The sequence below is a fragment of the Eleginops maclovinus genome, chromosome 5 (assembly GCF_036324505.1).
Source record: "Eleginops maclovinus isolate JMC-PN-2008 ecotype Puerto Natales chromosome 5, JC_Emac_rtc_rv5, whole genome shotgun sequence".
Classification (NCBI taxonomy): Eukaryota; Metazoa; Chordata; class Actinopteri; order Perciformes; family Eleginopidae; genus Eleginops; species Eleginops maclovinus.
The window spans coordinates 23,643,983-23,654,835 of record NC_086353.1 but is presented as its reverse complement, the minus strand read 5'-3'; the positions used below and the strand labels follow the sequence as shown (position 1 = coordinate 23,654,835).

Here is a 10,853-nt window from a genome sequence, read left to right as displayed (position 1 = left end):
ATACCAAAGTGACTCATCAACCCAATTTGTTATTTTATTTTTCATTTTTCTATGCATGTCTGTGCTTTTATTCTTTCCTATTACTATTCTATTTTATGTTTGAAAAATCAATACAAATTAAGTTAAAAAAAACCAAAACAAATGTATGCTTTTTTTCTTAAATACCAAAAAAAACCACCTAGCTATATGGACTAAATAAGCTGGCTTCTTTGTACCCTCATAAGAGAAGAATATAGATCATATATACTGACAATCTGTTCCCCATATGGACGACTTCATATACTGTAGGCAACCATATGCGTAACGGAAGACCTGCGTCAACATATAGAGTATCAAGGCCATTTCCTCTCAGCAATTATCAATTTGGATCAAAGCTGCATGGAATCAGACTGGTCAGACAAGACAACATGTGGTGACAACAGATGGAGAGTTGTGAGGCGGAGCTTCAGAGGGAATACAACTGACTGACCACTTTAGCAACATTCACAAATTCACCTGTGAAAGAGAGAGGGAGAGAGGGAGAGGTGAATACAGTTCTCAGTTCAGGGGGGAAATTGCCCCCGTCTGAATAAACAAACAAACAATCAGTTTCCTTCCTCACTCAGCAGTCACCAAACTTCAAAACTGCCTGGATGGTGTGCAAAATGACAAAAGGGCATCTGTGTGTTCCACAACATTTTCACTATAAGAAGTATTGAATCACTCATTATTCAATGGCAAACAAATGGACTTGTTAAAAACAGGATTTCCTTTCTTGTAAACCCAAAACATATCAAAGACAGAAAACAATCACTCAATAGCAGTTTGTTTCTAAACAACACTTCAAGATGGATGGTGGGTTTGGGTGACCATACTCATTAAGGGTTTCTGTGACTTGAATCAGTTCATGACACTGTGGTTTATTGATTTCAGAGAGATTATTTTAAAGAGTTTCAAATGAAGATGAGGCAAAACAGTACCAAAACTAAAATGACACTTTACACAGAATACACATTTTGGAAATAATATATCTCATAAAATAAATGTGTACTGGTCAAGTGAAAATAACTGTAATTACTTGTTATACTGCCAGGTAGCTTAATCAATAATATTAAATCACAAGTGAACCAAAGAAACATAATAACTTAATAAATGTAGATGAGTAAAACGTATTTGATTCCAATTGTATTGGAGTAGGAGTGTAAAGTAGGCAGATAATGAAAATACTAAAGTTACTTTAAAATACATATAATGGGGGTTATTCATTTTAATCGTTAACTGTTGTGAGTAAGCAACATTAAGATTTGTAAACGTGAAGAACTGGAAACTTGTTTGTGTTGTACCCATAGACTGCGCAGTGATACGATGACAAAACATCAAAGAGACCGACCGAAACGACTGAGGGGGCGTGCCAGGCACCCTCACGCTCTTGGTGTGAGACAGACGCCCCGCGAGGAGCATCAGCCAACGATAATACCGATTGGTCAGCGAGAGTGAGAAGGAAGGAGGGGGCGAGACTTCAAATACAATTCCACTCCGTCCACAGCTCTCCGGGACCTGAACCAGGAGTCAACAGTTCGTCGGTGAAAACGAGCTGAATTCATTGACTTCCACGAGGGTTAAGCTATTTTTTGCCGTCTCCATCCGATTGTAGGATTTAAAAAATGTGGGGACAGCACTTGCATTTGAGGTAGATGTTAAAACAAGCTCTCCATCCCTTTAGGCACCATGGATAACCTGTATTCACTCTGCCCACCTTTCAATATCGACAACTTTCAACATGTCTCCGTGTGCTTTCAAAGAACTTTTAACTCTAACGACTCTTAGGATATGCTGTGTTTTGCAGAAGTCTCTTGCTCACATTTGAGAGGCGTTTTCCAGTAACAGTTAGACATGCGGAGCCAAGGTGTGTCCTGCCTGCTGCTGCTCTTCATCCATGCGAGCACACCAGCGGAGGCAAGGAAAGTACCCGGGGGTAGGGCGCAACATCGGCGGGTGCAGCAGCAGCAGCAGCCTCCGGTGCAGAGGGAGCGGGTGGAGGGGACAGAGAGCTTCCCGTTAGACTTCACAGCCGTGGAGGGCAACATGGACAACTTCATGGTGCAGATAAAGAACTTAGCGCAGTCATTGTACCCATGCTCTGCGCAGAAGCTGGACCAAGACATGAAGTTGCACTTTTTGAAGAATGCTTCTGTCACTTGCAATGACGGGTCAGCAGCAGGGTAAGTGAATGGGAAATGCGTGTAATCTTTGTCAACTCACATGGCACTGAAATACCTGCCGAAGCTTTTCACCAATCATCCACTCTGTGTTCCTGTGGCAGTTTATGTCCCCCCTGCCCTTCAGTCCCTTGTCTCTCCGGATGTGACCAAACTGGATCAAAGGACAAGTTTTGAGGGGGGAGGGTTCACAAACGCTTGGAAGAGATTATTTAAATTTAGTGAGATGGATAAAGTGTAATGAGTCCTATAGTTACAATGTTATGTACAAAAAAAGTATGATTCTAGGATGATAAGACAGCAACTTACAATAACAGGTGTCTGTTTTTATACAGTTGTAAATCCTATAACCACACTCTTTGTTACAGAGTAAACCACAGGCAGATCTCCAAGTCTGACTGCAGCTTTGACTAATTTGTCCCTTAAATTAGGATAAATTAGTTTTTTCTTCAGAAGAATAACACGCCTCCACATCTGTATCACCACCAGAACACAGCTCAGTTTAAGATCAAAACTCAGGAAATAACACTCAGTCCTTTTGATGCTCGGGACTAAAGGAGGGTTGTCCAAACTACAACATGTGGGCCAACTGTGGCCTTTGGTCAATTTTTAATTTGCCCTCATTAAAAAAATATGATGGAATATGGCCACACCAAGTCAGGTTTTTCAACAAATTCTGTTAATTTAAGTTGAAAACATTTACCAAATCTTAGTTGATAAAAAAAGCCCAATAACTTATGCCTAACAAGCTTGAAATACACCCTTCCAATTTCCCCTGACTGTGCTCACTTTATACATGGATGTGAAGGGAAATTGAGAAACAATCTGAGACTTCTGTTTTAAGGGATGAGCTGCCAAACCTTTTTGTAACAAAATGAAAATAATTAAACCTGTTAATGTAGGCTGTTTTTTTCTTTTCTTTAAGCATATCCAATTATCAAGAATAATGTACCTACATTTCATTGACTTAACTTAACATATGAGGCAATATACTTACAAAGAAAGATATACGAAGGGCCCAGCCCTTCGTATATCTTTCTGTGTGTGGCTTTCTGAAAAAAGGACTACACGGGATTAAGTGTGCATTTTGTAGGAGTACTAGTCAATGACTCCTGTATCACTAAAGCAGCAGCTTACAGGATGAGGGATAATGAGGGAGAATAATACGGAGATACATTTAATAAGTCTGAACAAAGTTATTTCTATTCTTTGTAATGACAAAAGAAAACAACAAAAAGTTAAACTGTGAAACAGGTGGTAAAAGATTTGTAGCAGTTGATGTTTGTAGGTACGGTCCTGTGGCCAAAATGAGTATTACAACAATAAAGAAACCTGTGTTCAAAGTTGAATAAATAAGAGACTTAGAAAGATTATCCCGACAAAATCTGTTTTTCATAGGAGAAAAAACCACGCAGACCACCATTTGTTTTTACCTCAATTGCTTCTCAGACAGAACTTTAAGTTCTTTCCTGTGGTGTGTTCTGTAGGTTTGTGTGCATGTAAATGGCCTGCAAAGGCTAAAATCCCTGTGTTCCCTCCAGAGGGAGTTTCTCTCCCACACAATCCCCCCCTGCCTTTGTAGGTGATTGGCTAAGAAATGGGACAACTATAAGCGGTTGACCAATCACAACAGAGCCGGCCACAGCTAACCAATCAATGCAGACTGGGCTCTGGTTTCAGACAGAGGGTGGAAAGAGGTGCTGCAGCACAGACAGTATGAGAAAAATAAAGAGCTGTTTGAACATTAAAGCATGGAGACATGACCCAGTAGATTAAGTATTATACTTTTAGAAAATGGTATGCCATTGACTCACCAGTTCAATGTTCTATAGCTGAATTAAATAGTGTTGGGTATGAGGAACAGGATGAAGTCACCAACAAAATGAAACACTGTGACTGTGTGAATAAAGCTTGACAAGTTTCCTCTCAGTGCACTGTTTTTATAAATAATGATTTGAGCTTTTATAGCCGCTAAACAGACTCCTGCTGAGATTTTAAGCAGTGCGATGGGAGCCAAATCTTTCATGTCAGCATCAAAGGCAGCATCCCTGCCGGGGAGGTTGCGTTGTGCATGTATGCATGTGTGTGTATATGCACACATTACACACTCATATTGATCCGTTTTGCTGTTCTCACACAGGTATTATATCAAGGAGTCTAAAGGCAGCAAGAGGTGGCTGCTGTTCTTAGAAGGTAAGGATCAAACTAACATGGAGGTAGAGCATAAGCTGAAACACAACTAACCTGTTAACAAGTGTGTGTGTGTGTGTGTGTGTGTGTGTGTGTGTGTGTGTGTGTGTGTGTGTGTGTGTGTGTGTGTGTGTGTGTGTGTGTATGTGTGTGTGTGTGTGTGTCAGGGGGCTGGTACTGTTTCAACAGGCAGACCTGTGACAGCAGGTATGAGACGATGAGGAGACTGATGAGCTCTGCCAAGTGGCCACAAACCAGAACAGGTAGAAAGACACAATAAAACACTCTTTATCTTTTGCACGCGCACGCACACACACACACACACACACACACACACACACACACACACACACACACACACACACACACACACACACACACACACACACACACACACACACACACTAAAGCTTTACCTGGTACGTGCAGCTTTCGCAAACTTTCCGCACAGAGCCTTAGCTTTCCCCAGTTGAATAAAAAGGACCCCTGAATGAAGGAGATTCATAGTCATGTTTGTGTTTCCTCTTTAGCTGAGTTTGCATTAATCTTAAGAAGTCAGACTCCAGTTCCTTCCCTCCGGCCTTTAGGGGACTCCTTGTTTGTTCACAGCTCTCTCCCCACCCCCATCCTCTGTGTACACTGGTGGCTACAGAGCTCTTCCATGCCTGCATGTCATTGCTGACCAAAGCAGGAGAAGTTAATGAGTTTTTGACCACAAGGAAACACACACACAGACACACATCAGCTTATTAAAACACACAACTGTACGTAGTGCTGTAATGAAGTAAATATGGCATCTTTCCTACTTTACTCCACAGGAACAGGAATCATGTCTCCGCAGCCAGAAGAAAACCCTCACTGGTGGAACGCCAACATGGTGTAAGAGTTCCTTTCTGTCCTTCTCTTTATAATATGTGTTTGTGTCAATATATGATTTCATATCCTTGGCATACTGATGCTTTCTGGGACTATTCCCACGTTGTGAAACTCTGGTCTGAATCACACAAATGTCATCATGATACAATCCATTCTTTGGACAACAGTATTTATTTGGACAACAGTATTTATTTGGACAACAGTATTTATTTGGACACCAGTGCTTAATTGCTGATATAAATAAGTTTACTACAATATGATTTTTACCAGCTGCCTGCGATCGATATGAGACCATATCTCATGCCCATTTAACACCATTTCCCACATATGATCTCGTAAAAAGTAACTTAAATACGATTTTAAAGTTCACATTAGGGGCTCTGTAGGGAGGATTTGCATATTTTAAGGATGATGGAATGTATAGATGTGTTCTTTGTCCATCACACAGCCAGCTCTGTGTTTATTTGTACAACTGTTGAATCCGTCATCAGTGAACCTGCTCAAATAAAAGCTCAGATAAAAAAGAAAAACACATCAAACTGGGAAACATCAGCCTTTACTGGAGAGTGACAGTGTTGAAAGGGGGAGATACAGAGTATGACGCGCTCAAAGGGACGGAAGGACAGATTTAATGTTGTGTCCCCCACAGCAGGGACTGAGCTCCTAAAGACAAAGGCCACCAGCTCTAACCACTGAGCTATAAGGAAACTCTGTTTTATCTTAATTTGATTGGAAATAATTGTAGGTGCTTTCTCTCTCCTGTAGCTTCATCCCGTACTGCTCCAGCGATGTGTGGAGCGGAGCCACTCCGAAGACAAATCAGAGTAAGACTCAATAAATCAGTTAAATCACATTGTGAGCGTGTAGATCTGCTGAGGGTTTGTAAAGGAGGAGAGATCGATGTACCAGGGGAGTGCAGATCAGATGCTGTAGAGGTTACCATCATACCATTCAGCCTCTTGTTTGGTTGAGTTTTTTGTGCTTTTGTCGTGTCAAATAAATTTCTACAGTTTTTATTTTGACCATTTTTGTTTAATATACTGTGTTTTATTTTAGAAACTCCACGAAGAAGTTGTGCATGTGTCCCAGTCTTTGATTTATAACCCCAGACTTTTACCTTTCAATATTATATTTTTTTATATTAAATCTAGATCAATTAAATAATTCAAAAAAATGAAATAAATACAAAATAAAATAATCTAAGTATTGCTCATTTTCAAATTGAGTGGGATTGATCAGTCAGGAGGACTTTTGATTTAAAAAGAGACTTGCGTGTTTTGCATCTGTTAGCTGAGCACAATTTATTTTAAAGAAAGAGCTAAACAAATCTACCTTATACCTGTTTAAAATGTCTAGTTTTTTTTTTATTAATACATCTTTAAAATGTTAGGTGTAAACTACATCCCTCTTGAATATTGATGTAGAGTTAGTAGTCAGAGTGAAAAAATGGCTGTATACTAAATAACGTCTGTGTTCTCAGGTGATTATGCGTTCATGGGCTCTCTGATCATAAAGGAGGTTGTGAACGAGCTGCTGACGAAAGGTCTGGACAACGCCAAGGTGCTGCTGCTGGCAGGAAGCAGGTCAGTTCAGAACACGTGTGTGTGTGTGTGTGTGTGTGTGTGTGTGTGTGTGTGTGTGTGTGTGTGTGTGTGTGTGTGTGTGTGTGTGTGTGTGTGTGTGTGTGTGTGTGTGTGTGTGTTGCCTACTGTTGTGTTGTGTGTGTTAACCTCAGCTCACCCTCTGATCCCTCTCTTCCTCTCTGCAGTGCGGGCGGTACAGGCGTGCTGCTGAACGTGGACAGAGTCGCGGAGCAGCTGGAGTCACTGGGTCACGGAGGGGTGCAGGTCCGGGGCCTCGCCGACTCCGGATGGTTCCTGGACAACAAGCAGTACAAAATGACAGCCTGCCTGGACACCATCAGCTGTGCCCCCACCGAGGCCATAAAGAGAGGCATCAGGTAGGAGGGCAGAAAGGCAGAGTTCAAACACTGGTTAAGACGATTAAAGGAACCCACAAAATGATTTAAATATCACTTACTTAGCCTGTGTTAACAAAACAAGGATAATATTCTTGGTGATTTAAAGTGAATGGGGTCTGGGTTTAAAAACAACAAAACTACGTGAAAATATCATTTAATAAACTTGCACACAACTCGTGCTAAAAGTCTAATTTATCCAGTCTTATTCTCCCTACGCCAACACTTGCATTCTGCATTCCAGTTATTATTGAAACACTTTGGATAGAAAATGTCATGCTTGAACAGGGGGGCAACTTGTCAGTGTAAGTCTAAAGTCAAAGGAAATTCTGTGTTAAATTCTGGATAAATGAGACTTGTATTATTTTTCCCAAGTTTTCTCAGCAGCCCCCATTCATCAAGAAATGTGTCATTTCTCCGTTCACAAAACAATGTTTTGTTCAAAATTCCAAGAGAAATTAATAAACAAATGAACATTTAGTGTGGATGGAATCATCATTAAGTGTTTATGCTTTGCAGGTACTGGGGCGGTTCGGTGCCAGAGAGCTGCAGACAGGCTCATGTTGGAGAGGAGTGGAACTGTTTCTTTGGATATAAAGTCTTCCCCACGCTAAAAAGTGAGTGACAAAACACCCCAAGCCTCTCCACAGGGTTTACGTTTATGATGAAGATGCCAGGATGTGTTCCTCTTAAAGTCTGATCTGTGCTCTCTCTCCGGTCCAGGCCCGGTGTTCGTGGTGCAGTGGCTGTTTGACGAGGCCCAGCTGACGGTGGACAACATCCACCTCACCGGGCAGCCCGTTCACGAGGGCCAGTGGAGGTACATCCAGAACCTGGGGCAGGAGTTGAGGAGCACACTGCGAGACGTACCGTAAGACTGACCAACACACACACACCCAAGACACTGTAAAATAAAGAGACGTTTGGTTGACTGTGTGATTCTGTGTTTTGGACGGAAGGGCAATGTTTGCTCCGGCCTGTCTGTCACATGAGCTGATCACAAGAACGTAAGTAAACTTTCTGATATAATTTTTTTTTTATTAAGAAGTTATTCTGATGGTCCTCGACTCCAATACTTCAATATCCGTGTGCTTGGTTAGATACTTCCACCTCTGCTTGATTTTAAACCTGTTTTACAATTAACAATTAATGCAAAACATTACCCAACAAGGGTAGTTACATGTTATGTAATTAAACACATCAATAAAATAATCCAGACTGTCACATACATCTGTATTGGTTCATATGTTGGCAGAAAAAAAACTAGAATATGCCAAACACATGTTTTGAATGACTTTAGAAACAGTTACACAATTTGTATACCAGAGGGCACTGAAGAGCTTACTTTTTAAATTGTAAAATATCCCAATAAAAACCTACACTGGTAAAACTTCCTACAAACAAATGTATAAATATAAAGGATCAATATCAAACGGTTCATTTAAATAAATATAAGCCAATTTACCTTTTTATACAGTTTTTAACTGAATATCGAATGCTCCATCTCTAAACACAACCCAGAGAATTTAAGAGGAGGAACACTGTGATAGTCTTCTATATATAGTTTTACATTGTATATGATTAATTATCATGACAAATGTAATCTGTATACTGTATGCAAGTAAACATAAATATATAATCCTGCATTTTGTATTTCTCACTCTGTCCCTGTAGCTACTGGATGGACATTCATGTGAAGGGCACCTCCCTGCCCAGAGCACTGCACTGCTGGGACCGCAGCCTCCAACACAACAACCACACCAACAGCACCAACCACAACCAGAAGCCCATGACCCAACCCGCCAGGGGCTGTCATCTCTATTTGATTGACAGCTGCCCGTGGCCCCACTGTAATCCCTCCTGCCCGACTGTACGCGACCAGCTGACGGGACAGGAGATGAGCCAGATCCAGTTCCTGAAGCACATGGGCTTCGACGTGCAGAAGATGGCGCAGCAACAGGGCATGGACGCCAGGAAGCTGTTGGGCATGCTCAATAACGGGAGCTGAGGCAGGGGGAGGCAACACAGAGATAAAACTCTAAGGAGAAAAACTTTCAATACTTCCAAACGTTGTCTTCATCATCAAAAAACAACTGGCGTTTGAAAAACTGACTGACTCAAGTGTGCTCATGAGCTGCTTAAACACACCATATCGGATCAGTTGTTTTAACAGATATATACTGTAGACATGCTATATTTGTGAGGTGTATACAAAGTTGGGTACAACGGCGTGTGTTAATGTATATACAGTAAATTTATATATATGTAGTATAGACTGTCATGGCAGAGGTCAATAGCTTTGAAAGGAAATATTAAAAACACGTCCAGGGGTTTTCTGTGCGGACTTCTCTTCCATCAAGGCCGATTTATGGTTCAACATCGACGTAACGCAACGGACGCAGCCGTGACCATTTATAGTTCTGCGTCGGGTTTACGTGACGCAATGCAAATCATCGCCACAACGGTAGGGGGCGCAATGTTTTTTGTAAAGACTGACCAAGATTCTTTTGACGTAGATCGTCGTCGCTCGTTGTATTTGTTCACCAGAAGTTCACCAGACTTTCTTCTGCTTGGTCCATTCTAGCTTCTTTTTTTTTTAAATGGCAGTCTTTGCGGATTGTGGGAATTGAAAACCGGGGAAAAGCGAAATGACAGAAATGACGTTTGTCCTTTTAGCGTACCAATCACAGCCTTTACGGCTGCGTTACAATTTTTGTGAGTTGCATGTCGGGTGCCCCCCCGGCTACACATGCGCGAAAATAACAAACTGTTTCCGATCGCCAATATCAAGCAATAAACTTATACAGACAGTAGTTTCTGTGAACTACCAGCTGTTTCCGGTTAGGTAAACTAACTGGGTGCCGTCAAGTACCGTAAAATGTAGACATGCGTGGCACAAATCGGGCAGGACAACGTTGAGTTTCCGCGTACGTCGTTACGCGCATGTGCAGCCGGGGGGGAACGGATCGGGCATTGACAGTGCACGCAACGACGCAACGGGTCCGTAAGGGACCTTGCGTCGACGTTGAACCATAAATAAGACTTAACTCAGAGATGCGTCTATGGTGCTTCTGAACTCTCTACCCTCCACCAATTATGCTGCTTTTTCTATTTTGGAGAAATAATGATTTAATGGGTAATATTTACTAATAAAGTTACAAAGATAAAAGGTTATTTGTTTGTTTTTAAGGGTTCTCGAGTGGGAAAAAACAATATTTTTATACTTAAAATATATTTTATGTGTGTTGGATACAGTTAGCTACTGTAACAATGTCTCTTTACATTTTATTAACTGGAAGTACTAAATATGCTAACAGTAAATATGTATCCCTATTATTTGTAAGACTGTTGAGTTTTGTTCTCCTTTGCTGTAGTAGTGCTGCCCATTATGGTGGCAAACGCGCTACAACCAAGCCCCCAGGAAATGCTCCGGTCTTGAGGACATTCGTAACTTCCGTATCAGTCCGTGACGTCAACAGGCCCAGAAATACTTTTTCCTATTGACTTACATTGGGAAACAGACGACTGTAAATCGGCGGATATTTTTTTTTTAAACTAAATAAACTACCCAGTATGAACCCTTTTATATCCCTTATTAAAACATTAGGTCC

At 41.2% G+C, this 10,853-nt stretch overlaps 1 protein-coding gene across 1 annotated transcript; it reads left to right on the top strand.

The window, feature by feature from the left end:
- Positions 1 to 1,547: 1,547 nt before the first annotated feature.
- Positions 1,548 to 10,686, top strand: notum1b (notum, palmitoleoyl-protein carboxylesterase b). The gene is made up of 11 exons (XM_063883613.1): positions 1,548 to 2,201; positions 4,339 to 4,391; positions 4,556 to 4,651; positions 5,207 to 5,267; positions 6,030 to 6,088; positions 6,745 to 6,847; positions 7,033 to 7,224; positions 7,762 to 7,859; positions 7,966 to 8,113; positions 8,202 to 8,249; positions 8,917 to 10,686. The coding sequence occupies exons 1-11, from the start codon at positions 1,873 to 1,875 to the stop codon at positions 9,248 to 9,250; spliced, it is 1,521 nt and encodes a 506-aa protein (XP_063739683.1). The 5' UTR covers positions 1,548 to 1,872; the 3' UTR covers positions 9,251 to 10,686.
- The last annotated feature ends 167 nt before the right edge of the window (positions 10,687 to 10,853 follow it).